This window comes from Takifugu flavidus, chromosome 1 (genome assembly GCF_003711565.1).
Source record: "Takifugu flavidus isolate HTHZ2018 chromosome 1, ASM371156v2, whole genome shotgun sequence".
NCBI classification, from domain to species: Eukaryota; Metazoa; Chordata; class Actinopteri; order Tetraodontiformes; family Tetraodontidae; genus Takifugu; species Takifugu flavidus.
In genome coordinates, this window is record NC_079520.1 from 3,948,002 (window position 1) to 3,970,734 (window position 22,733).

The following is a 22,733-nucleotide window of genomic DNA, read 5'->3' on the forward strand; positions in this document are numbered from 1 at the left end:
CACCTTCTCTCCAAAGCCTGGAAAGCCAGGTTCTCCCCTGTCACCTTTTGGCCCTGCTGGCCCCTGCAGGAATAGGATAAATATCATTTCCTTCTTAAAACCCTGTTTTGCTTGTTTATATTTAATGGTATGATAGAGACATTTTTTGTATTAATAATAATTAATATTTATGGTAATTATAGACAAAAGTGAGACTTACGGGGAATCCAGGTTGTCCAGGTATTCCCTGTTCGGGAAGAAACCCACAAGATGTTTGTCACTTTAGTCAAGGACCCGTGATGTAATTTACAAGTGCTGAGAACATCAGGCCCTGCTGTAGCTTGGCAGAGGTTTGTGCCAAAGGTCACACTTCGACCCAGCCCACATGGTCCAAAAGCTTTTATCACACTCTCATATTTCACTCCTGCAGTCGTGACGAGTGCTCACGTCACGCCATGCTTTTCTCATTTCTCAAACCCCGATATGGAAACAGTAAACATTACAGAACAATCCGGGCCACGGCCTACCCGGCGGCTCGGATTATGCCTCGTACATTTACAGGGACCGAACGCATTTGGGTCTAAGTGTGAAAGCAGCCATGTCCCTGCATATAGAAGCAGTCTGGACTTTACTGTCAGCCGTGTTCTGTTGTAGTTGTATAGAAACAGACCTGAGGCCCCACGCTGCCGACACCACCGTCAGTCTGCAGAGAGAGAATTCCATTTATGAGGTTTGCATGTTCACACTCCACATCCAGGGTTCTTCGTCACTCACGTTGCCTGATGACCGGTAGAAGATTTCTCCTGGAGGGCCAGGTGGCCCAGGTGGGCCCGGTAGTCCAGTGCCATCTTGCCCCGCTTCACCCTAAATTCACAAATATTTTAGGAGAAGGTGATGAACAGTTTTATGGTTGTGCTGATGCAGATAATTACCCTGTCTCCTTTGTCGCCTCTGTCACCCTTTGGTCCCTGGAAAATTTAAGAAAGGAATGAGAACAAATATACCTTATTTCCAAAAAAAAAGTGATACATGGCAGCAATAGGCAGATTCCCTATTCAAGCTTCACTCTGCTGGATCGATTCTGAACTGACACCGAGGCAGATTCAGAAGCAAGGGAACCGTCACCGAAGCATCTGTTGTTAAAGGAAACACCTGCTTCCAGAAACCAGCGGTGAAGCTTCCCCACTGCAGTCGTGATCAGTCTGGGAGGAAACCTACATGGGATGTCTGGTGTGTCCCGTTCTGGGACGCGGCTACTTAAAAAACAGACTGTGTCTTCTCTTACCTGAGGTCCAGGGAAGCCATCCAACCCTGGCCGTCCATCTTTCCCCTCAGGACCATCATTACCTTTTGGCCCTGGTAGACCAGGGAAGCCAGGTTTCCCCTGGAAAGGAACATTCCAGTTTAGACCAGATGGTACTCCCACAATTAAACTCAATTAGAATAAATGAACATTTCCTCTTGTTTCCATCTCATTACACAGCAGGTGGACCCTCTCAGGAACATGTCTGCTCAATGGCCGTTTCATCCCTAATTACCATGCTGCTTTGAAACCAGCTCAGAATGGATTACTGGCTAATTCAGTTACTTACTGGAAGTCCGGGGAAGCCCGGAGGACCCTGACAAAAAACACAATTGTTGTCAGTAATGTTCAAAATAAGTTAAAATTTGGATTGTAGATTTACCAAGATGCATAAAACAAACCTGTTTTCCTTCTGGTCCTCTGACTCCAGGTTGCCTGTTGATGAAGCCTCCACCTGATCCCTCCATATCGTCCTTTGAACGCCAACAAACACTCAATGACGACTGACGCGCACATTTTCTTACAACCTCAAATACAGTAACTTACAAAACCCACGCGATAGCCTGGTCCGGGTGGTCCAGGTAGCCCCATGGGTCCCCGAGGTCCAGGCAAACCAGCCAGTCCAGCCTCCCCTGGAGATCCTGGTAATCCAGGACTTCCTTGGTCTCCCTGCGGGGATGAACGGCAGCACAACAGATGTTGGAATAAAAGCCAGCTCATTGTTCCGGCTTTAAATTCCACTGTCACCAGAAGTTAAACTGAACCATATCCATCACTCCGATTAAGACCCGAGTCACATCTGCAGTTGTGTACTTCATACAAATTAGCATATTATTACAGGACAAATCCCCTTTGATGTCTGACATGCCGGAGCCCAGTTACCTGCTCACAGGAAGGCTTAGGAAAGGAGGAGGAGGATAAAAAGGAAGGCAGCAGACTGGTGAGAAAGGAAAAGTGGGAGCTTTGCTGGAGGAATAAAAGCACTGAGAAGCTTTCAGAAATAATTGGAAATTATATATTTCGCATAGCAATCTTGCCTCCGTTTGAATTTTTATGCATCCTCAGGACTGTTTCCCAATACGGAAGCAACACCAGCTGATGTTTGGGTTTAAGAGCAGACGTTCTACTGTAGAACCACAGCTACTGGACCAAATGTCTCACCTTCTGTCCGACTGCTCCTGGAAGACCCAGTTCACCTGCATTCCCCTGGTGCCAGACAAAGAATGATTTAAAAGAAAAAATAGAAATATACCTAACTTGTCAACTAGATTGTTTCTATAGCAAAAAATATCAAGATAAAATTATAAAATTTACAAATCCTGCCTCAGAATGAGCCTGAGGAGCCGCCAGCTGCTCCATTAATCACTTTAGGACGTAACAGATTTTGAGGAGCGTGACTGGCAGAAAGCTACAGTAGCTAATGTAGCCTCAGGCATCACTTTTCCGGTATTGACTATAAATGCTAAGAAGGTCGTGGTTGTCCATCACTGCACCATTTACCTTTTCTCCTTTGGGACCTGTCGCTCCGGGTGAGCCATCAGTACCTGGTAACCCGGGCGAACCCTACAACCCAAAACACTTCATTCAGCTGTCCGTCAGTCAACTCTAACTCAGCGTTAATATATTGACACTTACAGGCTGACCAGGGGCACCATCTTTTCCTGGGGGGCCAGCTGCTCCAGAACCCAAACCTGTGGCTGCTGTTGAGGCACCAGGTGTGCCAGGAGGACCTGGTGGGCCCGGGAGGCCAGGTAGACCAGGTGGTCCCTTCAACAATAAAAGAAAGTATTTTGCAGGCGTGTGGATCTCCATTGTGACGAGATCCTCAAACGCTTTTCAGAGTTCACTTTTCTCACCCGCACAGATTCCAAATCTGGGTATCCTGAACCTTCCATATCCACAAAGGTCTGAAATCCAAAACAATCAATAACTGATCGAGGCCGCCTTCATACATAATGCGACGCAGCATTTGACTTACGGATCTCAATCCTGTTCCTGGGGGTCCTGGAGGTCCTGGGGGTCCTCTGGGGCCAGGGGGTCCCTCTCCAGTGTCCCCCTGAAGCCATGACATATATTAGGACAACTTCTATTTCACAACGATCTGATAACTATGTCTTCAACTATGTCTTTTCCAGAACAACCTTCTCTCCTTTAGGTCCTTGGTCACCTGGGGTACCTGGAAATCCTGAAGGTCCTTGAGGACCCTGGGTTTACGGGACAAGACAGAAAAATAACATTTCAGCTTTCTCGAGACTTGTAATGGCTGAAAATAAAATCAAATGTTCAAATGAGAACGTTTCTGCAGGAGAATAATTGTACTTACAGGCTTTCCGTCCTCACCAGGAACACCCTGTGAAGATGGAAATTAAAGAAAGGCCGTCAGTCAAACATCAAAAACAAGTCCTTTGTTCTAATTTGAGTGTACTAACTGGCTCTCCATCAGCGCCCGGTGGTCCCTGGAGACAGGTGTTTCCAGCAGACCCATCTTTGCAGGACACAGAATCCCCTACAGGTCCTGGGGGGCCAGGTGGCCCAGGAGAGCCTGGCTCTCCCTTTGTCCCCTGGTTGCCAAAGCCTGCACTGCCCTAGAGAAAATCAGCATCAAATGTGTGAGCAGCAGAAACAAAGGTGTTTATTTACCTGGAATATTAAAGGTAAAATTAATCTCAAAATGCTGAAAATAAATTTTGGTTTTAATGTCAGCTTGGATTTCTTTTAATCAAAACAAAAATAGGCGGATATGGAACTGACCTTTTCTCCCTTTGCTCCTGCTTCTCCCTAAAATTTAAATCACACATGTTAGAGGTTAGTTTGGACACGTAAAGAACATGATTTAATATAACTTAACCAGGTGATATTTATTCTAAATACTGAAACACAAAAAATATGTAATATAGTAATTAATAAATTTAATGTATGTTATTAAATGATGGGTAGAAAAATCATTAAACTCGAATCCTAAAAATGTGTAATATCTAAATGACAACCATAATCCAGAAGGTGAGATGTTACAGAAACAGCATCCAATATGAAAGTACCTCCGAGAGCTCCCTCTACTGTTCACTTGGAATATTGCACCTAATAAAGAACACATGCCACTAGGTGGCGGTAGAGTAACGTATCCGAGCATTGGATCCGATCACTCACAAGAACAAAGATCCAGAAATGACGGACGTCTCACTCTGAGTTTTATGGTTCAGAGAGCGTTTCTTCTGGTTTTATTTATCTATCCATCAGCTAATCACAGGGGACTTTTTGTATACATGCTTAAACACCACCATATCTTTGAAATTCTCATGTTATGGAAAATCTCACAGCATACTGCTACCTTCATTATAACAACCTGTCAATCAAACAAATGACTGGACTTTATTATCTCCATATTGACTCTAAAATTACACCCACCTTTTCTCCACGGGCCCCGCCCCTGGAGCTGGAACCAAAGCCAGAATCGCCCTTAGGTCCACTAGGACCTCTGCCTCCTTTCTCTCCTCTCTCCCCTCGGTCACCCTTTTCTCCTTTGGCTCCAAGGGCTCCTATAAAAAAGGACAGTCATGAATGTCCCATTGAAAAGCCCCTTAAGAAATGATTTATGACCATCTCCCAACATTCCAAACAATAAACAGGATGTTTCCTGTACCCAAACAAGAAGAGGAGAGGGGAAATCATTTGTTTTTGTTTGAGGTGACAGTGATTTATGGCTGTGCAGGCACTAACTGAATCCATTTTCCCACTGCATGTAGTCAGCCCTGAGGTAAATTTTCCTGTTGTGAGAACCAACCTTGAACTCTCTGGTGAACTCACACTTTTATTGTTACAATGTTGCAGTATGAAATATGTCCCAGCTACGGAGAGGTCACAAGAGGAAGTCTTGTTTCAATTTTCCACTGGCTATTACAAATGAAAGTGTACTCTTGCCCTTGTAAGTGTTCATTCTTGGTTGAGTTTTTTATTTTCTCTTTGTCAGATAAGTCATTATAGATAACATTCCCGATTGCATTCCCTACGGATATTACCTGCGTGACTGGTTGTTCGTTTCGATGCCACTAGATGGCGCCAAAGTCGCACGCTGAAAACCTCCCCAGCGGTATCTTAAATTGCATCACTAAACTACATTACTATAAACTGTGCGCAAAGTAGGTCTTTTCATACCATTATTGTTATGTTTACCTCCATAAAGTATAATATTTAACAAATTCTTCACCGATAAAAAGCTGTGTCAGTGAAAATAAACTGATGTGAACCTTCCAGACTACAATCTCACATGTGAACTCACCTGTTTCTCTCAGCACTTGCTCTTTAGTGGACAACGGTGGCTGCTGAATGGGTCTTGAAGGTGGAGGGGTGGTCTGCAATAAAGTAACCATGAAACAGAGAACCATATTTAGAGCTATGTGACGTTTACCGCATGCTGGACTGTGTCTGCTAGTGGTTTTTACAGCTGTTTCCTCTGGTGAGCACTCACAAAATGAATGTAAATAAATGTTCCTATGAGGTGTAACGTTCCCCAGCTCAGCACCCACGCAGATGTCACCTATATCACTCCACATCACCTCCGGTCTAACCTTCCGGTGACCCAAAATTCACGAGCTCACAGTCAAAACCAGTGTTCTGTCACTAGTATCTAATCGGCTGTGAGACACCATACGCAGCCCCTCGGTGCTCCAATTGGATCCTGGATTCAGTTTCTTTAAGACATGACCTGAATGACCCTCGTGTAGCTACTGATGCAATGAGACTTGATTGTGTCACTGAGATATCAGTTATACTGGCTTTGAACACACATTTGATGGCCTGATAAGCTTTGTATGCTTTAATTCTGATCTCTATCTAATCAGTGCAATCACTGACAATTCAGAGGGAAAACAGACACACACCATCCCTGGATACATACGCTATCTGCTTAAGAAATGGATTACAAATATTTCAAAACAAGCTGACATCCCTCAGATTTCTAAACGTGCAGTGAGACTCCAGCCGTTTGACCTAATTCCTCCTGGGCAAAATGATCAGTTTGAGGTCAAGAAAGACTGGTGTGAAGAAAAAGATGACTCCTTAATTCCTAAATTGTGCGATAGATCGTCCTTTACTGTCCTGAAGTAGCTTCAGAGCTCTCAGTGACCATATCTTGTTTTCCATTCCTTCCATAGCCAAAGCAGTGGTGGAGGGACAAACAGGCTGGATGAGTCTGCCGTCTCCAAGGTTAACATTCTCTGGGGCAGTTAAAGACAGAGTGGCTGGGGCCGTGCACGGTCAGGGACGGTCCTTACTCCTCAGATACCTCTGGGTACAAATGGCTCTGATCAGTGAACTTCAGGTCAGCACAAGTCACCTGAGTCTCCCGTGCGTCGGTTCTGTAACGTCCAGAATTTAGTAAACAGGATTTTACAGAAGCATGAGGAGAAACTGAAGCCGTGTGTGTGTGTGTGTGTGTGTGTGGGCATTTGCTTTTCAAACGCGCCTTTAGGGTAAAACGAAGAGAGGGGGAGGAATCAGCAAACACCCCCCCCCCCACCACTAATCTATAGTTCATTCTTTCCCTCTGACCAATCTCCTGTTGCCACCTGCGGAATTCAGAAACGGAGGTGGAGGTGGATCATTAACCAGCTGAAGGCTCTTCCCACTCTCACACGGTTCTGGCTATGCTGAGGAGTTCACCGTTCCAAGTCTGTGTATTAAGGGGACAAAGAATATTGGCTTGTTTGCTCCCTCCCCTCCCCTCCCCTCCCCTCTCCTCTCTCCCTCCATCCACCTCTCCCTCCCTCCATCCCTCCATCCATCCTAGCTGGGGGTGATGTGTGGGGGATTCCTTCTTGAGACCACAGGGCTGATAAACATGCTGGAGCTCCAGGCCGTCAGTCAGGGCCATAGAAGTGAAATGTGGGAGTTTGGAAGTGAAGGCACAGCTTTTTTATTGCTCCTTTGAATTTGAAGTATGAAAACAAACTGTGTGGAGATGAATAACTTCAATTTTGAGGGTTATACAACTGAAATTACATTTATTTTGTTCATTTATTTATTAAATGGACAAAATGAGTGCCTGACACGTCCCTGATATTCAGGTCGGTCGGGGAGCACAATCCTGCTGAGATGAGGGTCCCGGGAGCCGCGTTGCCGTGGGGGCTCTGCAATAATGTCTCCACTGGAATGTGAGAGGAACCTCCACGTGAATGCCAGGAGGTTCCCCAGACAACACCAGGAGTGTCTTCGCTCCTCAAGCTTAACTGGAAATAAACTGAAATTTGACACCGATTTACATGTGCTCCATTTAAGTGTTGATTGCTGTGACCCGTCACGGTTCCTGATGTGGAGCGTCAGGAATTAGAGGAATAGCCGATGGAACGCTCCACCACAGGGACTCAGCCTGGCAGATGAGCTGCCACGATGGGGTAAAACCCAAATGAACTCGGGGATATTCTAAATTTAACGCCCAAAACATCACCAGGAATTCCAGGATGACAACATGGAAACGCTTCAGTCAGACGACTGACTGGTGTCTGTCCAGACTTGCCTGAACTGCATCATGGACGTTTGTGCAACTCACGGGGTTTTTACTTTCTCTGAACAGACAGGAAATAAAACATCAGGAGGTAGGAATTAGATGCCAGCTGTTGACTTTCACACTGCATCGTATGCTAGCCGATGCCAGTAAACGCCTCGTATACAGATGGGAGGGGAAAAAGCCCCTCGTAAATGTGCCAGACTAAAAGGCGGTAATGACGCAGGAACTTCCGAATGGAGGAACCTGGCATCCCCATCCTGTCTTTCCGCCTCTGCGTGTTCCTGAACGCTACTGATGGAGAAAGCAGCGGTCATAGGAAAAAAATATATACCTGGAGGTGACGGGGGAGGCAGCTCGGAGGGGATCGAGCTCAAATCGACATCTGGTTTTTCAAACTCCCACTTTAACTGCGGGAGGGAGTGCATGCGAGCGGCGGTGCAAGGCAGTGGTAGGGCTCTATTTCAGCCCGCACGGTTATCTCAGAGGGTGGAAGGACGTGAGTGGGTGTCTGTGGAATCCGATTGTCGACGTGACGGAGACAAGAAGCAGACGGAGGAAGACGGATGTACAGCGAATGTAGCCTGACAGCAGGTAAAAGTGCTGCGTTGGTGATCGGCGAGGCAGTGGAGCCTGTGGGGGGAGATGAAGACCAACGGTCCGTCTCCAAATAAAGAAACTTCTGCCGTGCTTGGTGAGGAAAATACATCAGTGTGGTCATCGTCATGACAGTGATGCCAGGAATAAAAGCGCATGGAAGCGCAGCGGAGAGAAAAAGCGTTCCGTTTTCCACTGTCAAGCTGTCGATTCTGATGGCTGGAAAGTCTCCTCGCTGGCTTCGACTCAGTGGACATCGAGGGCGCAACAGCCACATGATGGCTCACTATGTCCGACTCATCCACTAGATTATGGGCTTCTTGCCACTAGGGGCGTAGTTGAGTCGAATGTTTAAATAATCAGAATAAAGATTAGTTATAACATGATAAATGGAAATCAGCTGAATCCCAATTTAGCTGGCGCATATGCAACCATAAATGTCAGAGGGAATTGAGACTTAGCATCAAACGATGTTGTAGCACGCCATGAAACACATTTACTAAAATATAACCAGCTGGAAAACCACAGAAAATCGACATACTTATGAAATTGCCAAAATAGGCGTCAACATTGCCGTCTTGTTTTAAAGATGACTCCCATATATTTAAATAAGCATTAAAAGCAGAAAGAAAGAGCAGAGTGGAGAACAATAAATAGATATTATAGAAGGGTTCATTGCTCACCGTCCATCTGTGTTTCTCCTCTGGTTTGGGGGGTCTGCTCTCCTCATACCCACTTCCTTCACCTGAAGCCTAAAGAAACCAGTAAAATTAACTTTAGGTCCAAATCATTATTTATTTTTAATTAATGGTTTTCATCCATTTTGACATTATTTGTAGTATCACTACTTTTTTGTATTGCCAATAATTTATATTTTAATATCAAACATAAAATGAATGTTTAACTATCAATCAGCCATTTATTTAGTTAAATTAAGCTGCAACATGAGTTACGATTGTGTCGTTAAGTAAAATGTAGAATCTGGTCTTTATCAGGCTGATCAGGTCTCAGATGATTTAAAGCTTGTTGGTAATTTAATATCCTGAATGGGGGGGGGGGGGGGGGGGGACAGCTGCCTGCCACATTATCACGTGCAGGGGAAAAGAGACGTCCTGAAATCAGAACCCTGTCATTTCCACTCAGAGTGAGATTCCCCAGTCGAATCCAAACAACATCTGAGAGATCTGAAGACTAAATGTTCAACGCTGTCAGAGACTCGCTGGTGCTGGTGAGCAGAGCAGCTGTGGCGGCAACATTTAACCCCGTAACAGTGAGGATGGCTGGTGGACTGCAGAGAAGCACCTGTGTGTGTGTGTGTGTGTGTGTGTGTGTGTGTTGGGGTGGTCAGGGTCACTGTTAAAATGCACAGATTTATTATGCATCAAATAATGTGCATCCAGTGGGACATTTAGCTGCTGTCGTTCATCATTTTAACTAATCAACGAATCGATTTGTCTGGAACCAACGGGCAAAGTTCCAGACCTCAACCCTAACCCTGCCATTTTTGAAAAAGAAATGCCAAATGATCTGGGATTAGAGTGGCCTGACACGTAGTGTCAACATAACATTTCTAGATAATGTAATGAAACCCACCACATAATCTTAAAGCTAATGTGTTTGAAATGTAGCCTCTGAACGTTAGCCTCACTCTGGTAGCAACAGGGACCTTCCCAGGTTGGAAACCCAACACTGTTGAAGTCCTCTTGTGAAACAGGTCACTTAATTATTAAAGGAACTTTAAACCACGACAAACTAATGACCTGAATCTTTGCTCCTCAGATGTGACCCTTATCCAAACATGCTAATATTACGCGGAGGTGCTCATTTCCCAACCCTTGAGTTTTTAGACTTTTAAATAACACCAAAAGGTGCATCAGATTGAATCCAATATCTCCGACAGCAGGATTTATGTTCCTGTTTAACAGCCACTCACCATATCCGAGTCATCGCCGTCCTCTTCGCAGTACCTCTCAGCAACACGAGGGTCTCCGACCACCCTCAGCTCACTGATTACCCCCTGTAAAACAAGAACGAGCCGTTTCAATGGCCCAACAGGACAGCTCTTCTTACACTGGGTGATACTGGGGTTTATTTCAGTTCCCAGCTTCCTCCCATCAAGTCTGAATCATATTCCCACACAGGATGCTGTCACACTTCGTCTGGTTGTTATCTGGCTTCATATCAAAGGGTCATTAGCTCCACATCAAGATGAGGTTCCTCGGGTTATTTGAAGTCGTCTCCGCAGGACGCATTCATTTAGACGCCGTCTCTGCTCCAGCTTACAAGAGTGGTCAACATTTCCTGGTGCGCCTCAAACATCTTCACAATAAATCTCCTCACAGACGAAGTGTGTCAGCCAAACAGACGCCATTTCAAAAATTAATACGTGATTTATCTAGCCATGATGTAAATATTTAGTCCTCAGAGATGTCTTGATTTGATTAGGGAAATGGAATTCACAAGACCTCTCAGGGGTCAACAAAAATCCCATGGCCAGCCAGTTCTGATGGAAACAGCATCAGTATCTGGCTTTTATTAAGTAACCAGGAACCACTTTAAGAAGACAGCTTCAGGAACCTTCTCTACTTTATCCCTTCAGATTTAATGATAACTGACAGCAAAACAGTGATAACTGGCTGTAATAAAGCAATCAATAATTAAAGAGGATTATCACCGCTGTTGCACACCACTGCAGGAGACCTTCCAGGACCCTTTAACGGCAGAGGTCAAGAGTGGTGGACGGCTGGAATTTACTGCGGTCAAATGGCTGCAGTTAATTACAACCTGTGAGGGATTCTAATGACGTACAGACTCACCTCGATAAGACGAGGAGCCGCGGCAGCCATGTATGTTATGGTTTGAAAGAGCCAATTTGAGCAATCTCATCACATCAGAGTAACTCAGCCAAGATGGTTCACATGAGGAAAATCAAAACACGCCACTTTTCCGCTCAGCACGAGTTCTCCGGACACTTCTACAGAGAAGCTACACAGGCAAAAGAAGGCGCTAACCAGAACCAAACATAGTTCTTTGGTCTGGTGACATGCACTTTATGGCATATTTGCAAGAACTTGTTTTTCCTCACGTTAATATTTCAGGGCGCCAATTTATTATTTAGCTGCTCCTCTTGGAACTACAGGAGAAGCAAGGGTACTTTCATCAGCCCTATTCCACATTAAAGGCACCTTAAATTTAGACTATCGGTTAAGTGTTCAACTTTTTAAAAAAAAGAGAAAAAAAAGCACTTTTTGACTTTATTACCAAAGTTGAACAGTTCAGATGTGGCTCTCTGAAACATCCAAAAGCAGCAGAAAATATGTACCCACCAGGAACTTTCCAGGATCGGCTCCTCCAGCTTGGCCGATGAAGACCCCAGCTCCGGCCTCCAGCTCCATCTCATCCGGGGACCTCTCGATGGGCATCACCAGAGGGTCCACTTCACAGTTGAAGTAGAACATTACCTTGTCGTCCCTCACGGCGATGGCAAAGCGAGTCCAGGTATTCACCGTGGACGGCACGGGGAAGCTGGCCGCCTCGTACGACTCCTCCGAGCCCGGTTCCGTGTAAAACAGGATGATGTTCTGGTTGCGTCCCTGCACATCTGAGAGTTTAACACCGACGTACATGATCTGCTGCGAGGCGTCTGTGATGGAGAAGACGACTCCGCCCTTATTAGAGCTGGACTTCAGGTGGAAGATGAGGGCAAAGTCTCTGTAGAACGGACTGGGGAGGTGCGCGCGGGCCAACTGTCCCGTGTTGGCGTCAGGACCGAAGACGTAAGCGGGGCTGTTTTCGGGCCCATCGACTTGGGTGATCTCAGGAGGAGGAGGATCCCCGATCAGCTGCAGCAGGGAGACGCCGTTGTCCTCTGGATAGAGGGAGAAAACAGGCGTTAGGCCAAAACACAGTGGAGGAACCTCAAAGGTTAGACAGGAGGGCTGCAAGGCAGGGTACAGTGTTAGACCAGGCTGGTGTGGGGGGGTGATGATCTGGAATGTATGTGTCTGAAGAATGTAACAGGAAAAACTGCTAATACCTGTTTGAAGAGTGCAAAACCTCTTAAAACACTAATAACTCTGACGGGACCAAAAGAAGTTCTCCACATGAAGGATGAGCTGAAGGAGACCAACTTCCATTTGGGCTCCAACCTTCCCAAGAACACCTAAAGTTCCTGATGAGTCCAAAATATAATTCCTAAAAATAAGAACTCTATCTGACAAATGTCACTGCTGCGTGCTGCATATCTCCACCCAGCATCCCGTCACCCACGGCAACCCCCCACCCCCGTCCCCAAGGTCAGTGGAGAGTAATCGCAGTGAACGTCGAGATGACAGGTTCTCTTTTTTTAACCGTGTCAAACTTTCCACTTTGGTCAAAAATAATGTTCCCTGTGTTAAAAGGCAAATCATAGAGAAAAACAAGCGCTGTTGATGGAGGAACAGTTGACGCAGTTTGTGTTGCTTTAAAGAGGCGCTTTGCTTTGCCACCTGCGAGCCGGGTCGCCCGGTTCAAAGCCGCCCTGCTGCTCTGAGCATGGAGATCACTGGGGTCTGCAGACGGACTGTTGAGAGCTTAAACACCCGATGTGTCCCCCTGAACCCGAGGTCCCGCTCTCCGCTCTACAAGCATAAACACGAGCCTCGAGACTCGAGATGTTGTCATGCAACTACAGATGTTTCTCGGGTTCGGTCTCTCGGCATTCTGCAAATCATCCGTGCAGGCGGACCGTTTGAAGAAGGACAGAATGGATGAGAAGGTCTGAAGGCGGCGGGCGTAGATGTGCAACGCTGGACCGCTCTGGTGTTATTTCTAACAACAAACGGTCATTTACTGCGTCCCAACCAGATGTTTGCTCAGATAAAACCAGAATGAGAAACGAGGAGGGTCGTCCGAGCGGACCTGTGCTCACATGTCTGAATCCGGCCCCCACTCCTGAACGGAGCAGAGCTGAAAAAGGCAGAACCCAGATACATCAAATCTGTCGTAACTGACGTGGAAAAGTACCAACACGAGCATCTTTAAAGCACAAATGTTGCCGAGATCAGGCGGGTTTCCAAAAGTCTTTACAAACGTTCACTATAACAAGAAAAAGTTCTAACTGATGTCGCCACAAAAGGTGATTAGGTTTGTGTGCAAATTAAGGTTCAAACAGAACCAGTTCAATAACTGAATGTTGGGGGGGAGGGGTGTTGGATTTTGCCACGTTTTGGTAAACAATCGATACACATCCTCAGACTCATGTTTAAAACTCTCTAAAGCCTTTTATTCTAGAATCTCTCCTATTATCCATCACTTAAGTCGACCACATCTGCACATCAGCCAACGCAAAGTGTTCAGTTCAATTCTCAGAACTATCTAACAGGTTCTGAGGTGAGAATGTTGACAAAAAGATCAGTAAAATAAGATGGACATAGAAGAGCTGCATTCTTCAATTCAGCTTTCCCAAATCCCCTTTTCTCACAACTGCCAGCTCCGAGGCCAACCAAGCGTAGGGAATAGCTGTTGGATTTATGGTGCTAGTTTGTCTCGTCAAAGACAAACTCTGTAAAAGATGCTTCCTCGTTTTTAACACCCAACATTCCAGGACAGGGTACTGGAGTTTGTTTTAAAGCTGTATATACATCACAAGACTGTATATACAGCTTTGGGACCTCGGGGACCCCGTATAATCCGTGGGAAAACATCTGAACATCTGGGGCGTCCGCTACGATGTTGTGGTTTGGCCGCCTACGTTCCATCAGCACTTTAAACAGCCCTTGGGGCCGACAGCAAAGCTGCTCTGTGGTGTTAGCTGTGTTTGGAGTGTCAGAGGTCACCTGTGGAGACATTAAGATGGCTCAATGACCACCCTCTGTGTAAACTGTGTCTACAGCCTGTCAGACAATTGATTTAAATATGAACTTAATTGAATTTGGTCACCGTGTCAAGCCGGCTCTCTTTTTGATCCGATGTTTGAGGGGAAAAAAAGATGCTAAACCAAAGTAAAGCATCATGGGTGTCTGTGTTGGTGGGTCCTGCAGCATATTTAAACTCGTGATAGTGTGAAGAGAAATCAAGCCCAGGACCACATCACAGTCCAGGAAGGAGCCTCATGTTGCCTCTCCTCCCTGATGACAGAGCTGTAATTCCTAAACCACAAAAAGGACGGTGGATCTACCACAAGCTCACTCGCTGGGGGAAAAGTAACATGATACTGTTCAAGCTCCCCACCTGGAAGGCAAACTTTTGATGCTAGGTGTAAACATACATTGTGCAACATACCACAGGCCAGTTTTTGGAGTCTGGCAGAAAATAGAGGGCATAACAATCACAGCAGCCAGAAGGTTCTGAATAGTGTTACAGGTTATTAAAAGTAATGAGAGCAGAGAAGAAGGGGTGGGCTGCTCTCCAGCCAGAGACACACTTCACTTCAGTGTTTTGCAACACAATCTCATCAGTTTCCAGGGTGTAGAACACAAGTGGAAGAGGGCAGCGAGTTTCTGACAGCAGAGAAATCAGACATCGCCGTGCCCATAATTGGAACCCCCCCCTGAGAGCAAACACGGATTCGCTGGCAGGCTGCAGGTTGGCAACCTGGAGCCAAGTCTGTGACTTCCTGTCATGAGATAAAGCAGTGTCGGGTTAGGAGGCCAGTCTGGGTCAGATCACCAACATGGTGAATACAAGCTTTTGATGAATCCCCAATATATAGAATATCATTGCTCTTTTCAAAAACCTTCAATGACTTTCCAGAACTTGCATGTATATTCCACAATCTTCAATGTAGCATGTTTTTTTTAAATTGTTTAATCTTCCAAGAAATTATATGATATAATATTTGGCAAAGAACTTTTAACATGGACAAACAAGTCCTTAAATGTTGATTAATTTAAGGATACATTTAAATAAGGAGTTCCAGTGGTGATACTTGTATTAGCATCGTAGCAATAGTGGGATTTTTAGATCATACTTGTAGGTTATTAACACCCACTGGGGTTTTCCTCATTAAGATCCACCCAAAAATAAATTGCAGTTGACCTCTGAACTCCAATATGAATGGCGGCTCATCTTTTAAGAAGGAGCTGGGTAACCATGGAAAACCGTTATTAAAAGGCCTATTGTGCATCCACCCTCTCCCCCACCCCCCGTGGTAAAAGGATCATGGTTAACAGTTTTTTTTATATAGCCTGCAAGTGCACGCTGACTTCTCTGCAATATTCCCACAGTAATCCCCCCACGTGCACGCAACTTCAGCCTACATGCCAACTGTGTCGAGGCAGCTTTTCCATTGTTGCACCTCCCATGTTTTTGCTTTTAATCTGGAATCCAAGTGAGATATAACTTAAAGATGGTGAGGCCACAGGGGGTTCTGACAGGAGATATAGATGAATGATGGACTGGGATGATATTAACGTGAGTAGCCTCCTTCCACTGGCCGATCAAGAAGAGCTGGCTGCAGATAAAGTGAAAACCAGCCGTTTTCCAGGCGATACATGATTCATATCAGGTAATCCTACGGCTCAAATGACTCATAGGTTGGTAGAATGAAGCAGAAAATGCCCAAAATAAAGTTATTGGGCATTTTCCATCTCATTCATCACTGCATCATCAGCAAAGTGAAGTTTGAAGATTGCTGTACATAAATGACTCCAGTCCAAAAGAAGGCAACAGCATATATGTCATTTCCCCAAAAGGGCTGTTACAGACATGACATATAAATGTCTGTCCGTATTTCATATCTGCTTGGGCTCTGCTTCATCAGTCCCAAAACCAGGCTCATCCTCTCGTGCCTGTCACTGCAGCGAGCCGTCAGGCAGATAGTGAAGCTGGAAAAAGACACAACCAAAGCTCCCGGTGATAAACAGTCAGGCAGATCAGCTCAAGCTCTGAATAAGATCAGCATGAAGAGCAACAGATTCTCTCTCGTCTTAGATCAATTAGGAAAGACAGTAACAAAAAAAAAAAAGATTCTCGCGCAGCTGAGGTAGATGAAGTTTGCTGAGCACGGAACCTTTCGAGTCCTTAAACACACACTGGTTTCAAAAATCCCCCATAATCAGCCTAAACAGAAGATTCACTCATCAGGTATATCTGACAACCTGATGACCAAACACGTGCAGCCGTGGCAGCACAAATGCATCTGAAATGGCCCAAATCCACTGACACTCGAAAGCAGCATGCAGCTAACAAACAATGCTTCGTGCACAAAGTCCACTGCAGAAGACGAGCTCACATCCGGCATAAAGCACAAAACCAGTTCGATTCTTTGAGGAAAGAAAAATGTACACAACTCCATTCTTTATATATTTCACATTTCACTTTAGTGGTGCATGCTTGGAGTTTGCTTGGCAACACATAGTTTAGTGCCTCGTATAGCAGTTGAGGTGATGACTACATTGCCCGATAATATATGTGTGTACTTAAAGAGTCAGGTCAGATGCAATTAAAAGGATAAAAGGACACATGCAGCAGCAGACAGAGTGCCTCTCATGCATGTTAAAGAGCAGCCATTCAGTTCTCAAATACCTTAAACATGCGTTTCCCCCCGTTTTTCAATAAATTGGTTCCTTGAGTGTGGGAACCGAGACCTTGTTAATGCTGTGCAGCGCGCTGGCGGGCCGGGACGGTGGGTTTATGAGCGGGAAGTGGGTGGTAAAACCAATTGGGAAAGACTTGAAAACTGGTTGAAAATGAATACAATGACGAGGATTCGTTTCAACCAGGGTTTACCTTTCTGGTTACTAACTGACAAGCACTGATACCCATCATCCTCCTCGTCCGGTAGAGCGTGGCACTCCACAGGGAGACGGCCCTCGTCCAGGAGGCTCCAGCAACTGTCCTTCAAGACTTCACAGAAACGTCGGCAAGGCAACAGCGGAACCAGAGAGCCACACTTGGGTACCAAGAGAAGACAGAAAAACCACTCCAAGCTATGGTGGCAGCGTGACTTTAAGAGCCATGCCCAGTTGTGGAGAAGTACCTGGACTTCCGCCACAGTGGTGTGGTTCAGGTAATTGGGCACGAGAAAATATTCACCAGTCACGGAGCAGAAAGGAAGAGCAGTGTCTAGCAGCAAGCATTGTGGGGATTCTCCCGGTTCTACTGAGCCCTCAGCGGTCTGGTTCAAGGTTGTTGTTGGTGTCTTGATGTGATCATTTGGCCTGGTTGTTGATGGCCGACCGAGGGCCAGCGGATAAACCTTAGCTACTGAGGGAACATCAGTTTTTTTCTGAGCTGTTTGTAGACAGGAAATGACTGTTTTGGGTTTGTTCGACAGTGTTTGATTTGGAGAAATCAACAGCAACCCCGGGCTACTTTTTAATACCTGGTTCTGTGAAACTTCCTGTTTAGCTGCTAATTCTGCACCTGCCTGATTGTTCTGAATTAGCTGTGTAGGGTTTGCAGAATTATTACTTTCAATCGTCAGTGGTGCATCTGCACGGCTGGAGTTTTCCTGAAGAAACATCAGATGAAAGCTAACAGTGGAGCTGGTGTTGTGTTTTCCATTTTCTGTGCCACTGGAATGATCTTCTCTGTGTGTGACCCTGTAGTTGCTCTGAGACTTTAACTTTATCGCATCTTCCCGAGACATTACACTACTTCTATTATCTGACCCGCTGTAATCGCCTGAGACAAGTCCTTCTTGTTGCTTTTTCTTAGAGGTTTCAGTTTCAATCCCAGATTCCCAGTTGGTTTCAGACCCTGAGCCAAATCCAGATTCAGACCTTAACCTGGACCAAAGATCTGACTCAGTGTCAGAGGCCAATTCAGGCTCAAACTCAGGTTTGACTTTTGATACATTTCCTGTTCCACTGCCAAAAGCCTTAAATAAAGATGTGCCATTACCAGGTTTACTAATGGGTGATGAAATCCCCGCAGGTTCCGGTTCTGAGCCATTTTCATTCTGCAGCTGCATTGGAGTGGTCAGCACAGGAGCCACTGTGGTCTCATTCCAAGTCTGCACGACGTTGTAGAAGTCATGTCCCTCATCAATTATCTCTGCTCTGAGCTTTGCAGAGCTCTCCGTTGGTGGATCTCCGCTGTCTGCTGGACTGCCAGATCCTTCGGACTCCACTGCCGGCGTTGGGGCCAAAGTTGTGGGACCAGTCCGGGACCAAAACCAAGCATCAGTGGAGACCACCCCCAAAGCCACCAAAATATAAACTTGACTCTGGATCTTCATCTTTGTGTCTTGACCGCATCCACCCTTCTTGTTCAGGCTCCTACATCAGACATGTCCACACTGCCGCTGCACTCACACACTCTCCAGGTCTGCCTCCTCACACACACCAGTAGGCAGAAAGGAAAGAGGAGTGCCCCATTCAAAGGAGCAGGACGGGGAACAGGAGGAGGTGTGCTCCGTATTGGCTGTCGACAGTGGTTCCCCTCCCAGCTCCTCCTTCCTACTCCTTTTGTCACAGCATTGAAAAGCAATCTCTCCTGCTGACTGATACCTCAGAATTACGGCAGCGCGGCCTTTCAGCGTACAATACTGATGCTTTATGTGTTTTATAGAGAAAGGCAATTTGTTCCCCTTGGCCGCTTCCCTTTGTTAAGACAAGATAAAAAGAAACCTGCTGCTTGAGCCCTCAGAACTTAGTAGAGAGTTTGCTTTGAAATTATTCCTGCAATTCCAGACTGCAAAGCCCGGTCTGCCTTTTTTTTTTAAGATCTCATGGAGATCAGGATAGAGACAATTCTGAAGCATGACTTCATTTTTGGCCCCATTCGATTCCTTTAGAGGCACCTTCAAAACCAACATCCCTCCATTCATTGTTCAGTCGTGTTAAGACCCCGGCTTTGAGTGCTGTGTGGTTACACAGTAATCCAGGCTCTCCTTTCTTGTTCAGACTGGTTCCTGGTGCTGCCTCGTGCAGAGCGGCTGACAGAGACCCCCAGCAAATGGGAGCTTAGTGATAAAAGGAAAAAGGAGGTTTGTGCGAGTGTCTCTCAGAGGAAGGGGGGCTTTATAGTAAACGGAAGTGTTTTTGTGCATGTGACCCCGGCTGTTGACAGAGAGGAACTCCCGTTATTGATGACGAGCGTGGCGCTCCCCCTACGCATTCAGGCACATTAACGTCTGGACGTGCGTTTGAAAACTTTACCCTGTATCCATCTGTCACGGTTTGGGGTCAGAGATGATCCTTTTGACCCCTTGTCTGTGAGATTATGTTCGTTTGGTCTAACAAACGGGGAACACGAATGCTACAGTGGAGCAAAACGGCTTCGCGCCAGTGAAAGAAGTGTCTTGTATGTTTCAGGCCAAGAACTTGTGATCGTCTTCAGCTGATCTTCTGGTGTGTTTTTATCCCTCTGGCCATATAAGCAGCCACAAATGACGTACGGCTAGCTAGCTAAGCCCTCTGGGCAAGACGTTTACAATCTTACAGGAACTGTTCACTCTCAAGCCGTCAAAACGAGACACTTTAATTACACCCAGAGACAAAGAGGATATTTTCACAATGATGCAAAGCAGAAGAATATCGTTAATGCTCCCGAGCCATCAAACAGCGACAAGAACAACCAACACAATCTTTAGTCAGGCGGTAAACTAAAATAAACAGAGGGGTGGGTTAACAAATCTTCTCAGGTCATAAACTCCGTCATGGACTTGTAATCATTAGCTTAACATCAGTTAAACCCGGCAAAGTTAAAAATGGGTTCCATGACTTTTGGCGATTTTTGTTTTCATTGTTTTGATTTGGAAACACATTATTAGAAACAATAAGAATCAATAACTCAAACCAGAGATTCCGATGTCTGAACTGCATCAAGTGATTCTCGTCAAAATGTTGTTATTCCCAAGGCAACAAATTAGCCGGTGATGATATCTGAGTTTCTCACACACACACACACACACACACACACACCACACACACACACCACACACACACCACACACACACACACACACACACACACACACACACACACACAGTACAGCCTGCCAAAAGATATGGGTGGCCATGGATAATGGATACACCTGCACATTGGATCATCCCATTTTAGGGGAATTCTGACAAGGACAAGACAAAGTTGCACTTCATGAAACCTGGAAATGTTCCATTTTTAAAAAATGAAAGTAGGTTTTTCAGCAATTTAGCAAAGCTATCAATGTGTCTTAAAGAGAATTTAACCCCTTTTTATGTCTGCTTGTGCCTGAACGTCCCAACGAACCACTTCCAGAGTTCCCCGAGTTAATGAGAAACATGCTACTGGCTAAACATATTAGGGAACATATCATAGAGCGGCAGCTTTCCCTTTCTGCTGACTTTGTTCTTAAAGGTTTAAGAGCAGCTCTCGTTCTGGTCACCTGTTGCCAAACCTCTCCCCAGGACCATAACCTCAGCAGGTTCGCTCGTAATCTTCATGGCCGCTCCGACCGCGTCAGAAAGAAGAGACAGCACTGATGAAGCTCCATTTACCCCCAACTGTGGCGGCAGAAAACTCAAACAATTGTAAACATTTATTAATAAGCGGTTTTACTACTTTTGGCAAAGGTGAGCATGCACGTTTGAAACTTTCGCTTCACCTAAGACAGGGAAACAATGGTCAGTTTGGTCATGTGGGGGATTTTCTAAAATAAATTAAACAATCGCTTTAATTCCAAGCGTTTGTAAATATTACAATTGACAGTCACGACACGGTTCTGTGACCTGTGCGACCTGGAGCCATTTGAGTGGGGTGAAATGAAATTCCAGGGATCCCCGACATCTGTCCTCACAATCTGCAGACAAAAGCATGAAACCTAAGACACAGGAGTGAGGCTGGGGGCTCAGGCCATCAACAAGAGGATGAATGATCGCCTAATTACAACACCAACAAAACCCCCTGAACTAAAGCCACGAGGGGCCAAAAGCGACCAATTACCCGACACCTCACTGCAGGATTCTGTGCTATATGGTCTGTCATGCAGATACTGATTTTCAATGCCTATTCTCTGCTGAATACGGCGATTTTGAAAAGTGTTTAACAGGAGGAAATGCGAATTGTTCTGTGAAGAGGGTGGGACCATGCAATTTTAGCTAAACAACCACATTCCAGATCAAATCTGATGCCCTTCTTAGCAGGGACCAGATCGGAAAATAAAAGGAATGTAAAGGTGAATAAGAAGGCGTCACTCCTCAGAGTAAGCCTAGTCTGACCTCAGTGTGGCTGCTGCACAAACAGAGGCAGAATAGGAGGCGCACAGGTTGACAACACACAAACTGTTTGTTCTGCGTAGGCCGCCGAGCAGCGAAGGGCCTTTTGGCAGCACCTCCACTCCTGTTGTTTCAGTTACGGAGGGTCGACGACCTCTCGCTGTATGTCTCAGAATTTAAACGCCCGCTGAGCCGAGACTCTAAAGCAAAAACCTGAAAATGACACATGGGACATCGTCAGACCCACCCGTGTCTCTAATCCATGAACACACACACACACACACACACACACACACACACACACACACACACACACACCAGGCTTCAGTTTCTCCTCATGCTTCTGTAAAATCCTGTTTACTAAATTCTGGACGTTACAGAACCGACGCACGGGAGGCTCAGGTGACTTGTGCTGACCTGAAGTTCACTGATCAGACCCATTTGTACCCAGAGGTATCTGAGGAGTAAGGACCGTCCCTGACCGTGCACGGCCCCAGCCACTCTGTCTTTAACTGCCCCAGAGAATGTTAACCTTGGAGACGACAGACTCATCCAGCCTGTTTGTCCCTCCACCACTGCTTTGGCTATGGAAGGAATGGAAAACAAGATATGGTCACTGAGAGCTCTGAAGCTACTTCAGGACAGTAAAGGACGATCTATCGCACAATTTAGGAATGAAGGAGTCATCTTTTTCTTCACACCTGTCTCAGATGAGCTACAGAGAGAACAGCTCACTCTGAATCAGCCACTCGTGTACAAACCCTATCTACATCAGCATAGATACTCAGATCCTCAGACCATGTGGATTCGGTATCCCTGGGCAACCAGATGCAACACAGACTTGTAAAATCTAACTTTCTTTCTTGCTCAATGGATTGTTCATAATCAAGGACTTTTTTCCACACATTTTTCTGTCTATAACAAGTTAATTTCCTGCCAGTTATGAGATGCCATCATTAGTCTGTATTTATTCTTTTTTTTATTGTACTTGAATTAATTTTAAACACAGTTGCAGTAATTCAAGATTCCTTTTAAAACTATTACTTGAAAATCAAGATCAACGGATGGAACAGGGATTAAAATGGAAGCCAATTAGGAGCCAGCAGAGAACAGCACGTTTCTGACGTACGTATATTCTGAGTTACATCCACTTGACATCAAATGATTCTTCTATTCTGTCTTAACTGTCTCACAGCCCCAAAATAAGACATGGGGGTGGGGTCCTTTGTGTGAAG

The 22,733-nt window shown here is 45.6% G+C and overlaps 1 protein-coding gene and 1 long non-coding RNA gene across 5 annotated transcripts in view; one reads left to right on the forward strand and one right to left on the reverse strand.

The window, feature by feature from the left end:
* The window catches only part of col18a1a (collagen type XVIII alpha 1 chain a), a 50,607-nt gene that overhangs the window by 5,019 nt on the left and 22,855 nt on the right, over positions 1-22,733 (reverse strand). Inside the window, exons 1-24 of one of the 4 annotated variants that reach the window (XM_057032230.1) lie at positions 18,204-18,651; positions 11,705-12,246; positions 10,312-10,395; positions 9,062-9,130; positions 5,559-5,631; positions 4,688-4,818; positions 4,034-4,060; positions 3,712-3,867; positions 3,606-3,632; positions 3,424-3,486; positions 3,261-3,338; positions 3,139-3,189; positions 2,918-3,049; positions 2,783-2,845; positions 2,444-2,488; positions 1,838-1,951; positions 1,684-1,755; positions 1,572-1,598; positions 1,265-1,363; positions 912-947; positions 754-843; positions 650-682; positions 200-226; positions 4-63 (exon numbers count right to left, since the gene is read on the reverse strand). In XM_057032230.1, the coding sequence (XP_056888210.1) occupies positions 4-63; positions 200-226; positions 650-682; positions 754-843; positions 912-947; positions 1,265-1,363; positions 1,572-1,598; positions 1,684-1,755; positions 1,838-1,951; positions 2,444-2,488; positions 2,783-2,845; positions 2,918-3,049; positions 3,139-3,189; positions 3,261-3,338; positions 3,424-3,486; positions 3,606-3,632; positions 3,712-3,867; positions 4,034-4,060; positions 4,688-4,818; positions 5,559-5,631; positions 9,062-9,130; positions 10,312-10,395; positions 11,705-12,246; positions 18,204-18,540 (2,436 nt within the window). In that variant the 5' untranslated portion in view covers positions 18,541-18,651. Of the gene's footprint in view, positions 1-3; positions 64-199; positions 227-649; positions 683-753; positions 844-911; positions 948-1,264; positions 1,364-1,571; positions 1,599-1,683; positions 1,756-1,828; positions 1,952-2,443; positions 2,489-2,782; positions 2,846-2,917; positions 3,050-3,138; positions 3,190-3,260; positions 3,339-3,423; positions 3,487-3,605; positions 3,633-3,711; positions 3,868-4,033; positions 4,061-4,687; positions 4,819-5,558; positions 5,632-9,061; positions 9,131-10,311; positions 10,396-11,704; positions 12,247-18,203; positions 18,652-22,733 lie in introns of those variants that run through there. The other 3 variants (XM_057032223.1, XM_057032215.1, XM_057032237.1) reach the window with 3 other exon arrangements.
* Positions 633-3,576, forward strand: LOC130525475 (uncharacterized). Its single transcript, XR_008950498.1, has 2 exons — positions 633-709; positions 3,418-3,576. It is a non-coding gene; the product is annotated as an uncharacterized LOC130525475 (long non-coding RNA).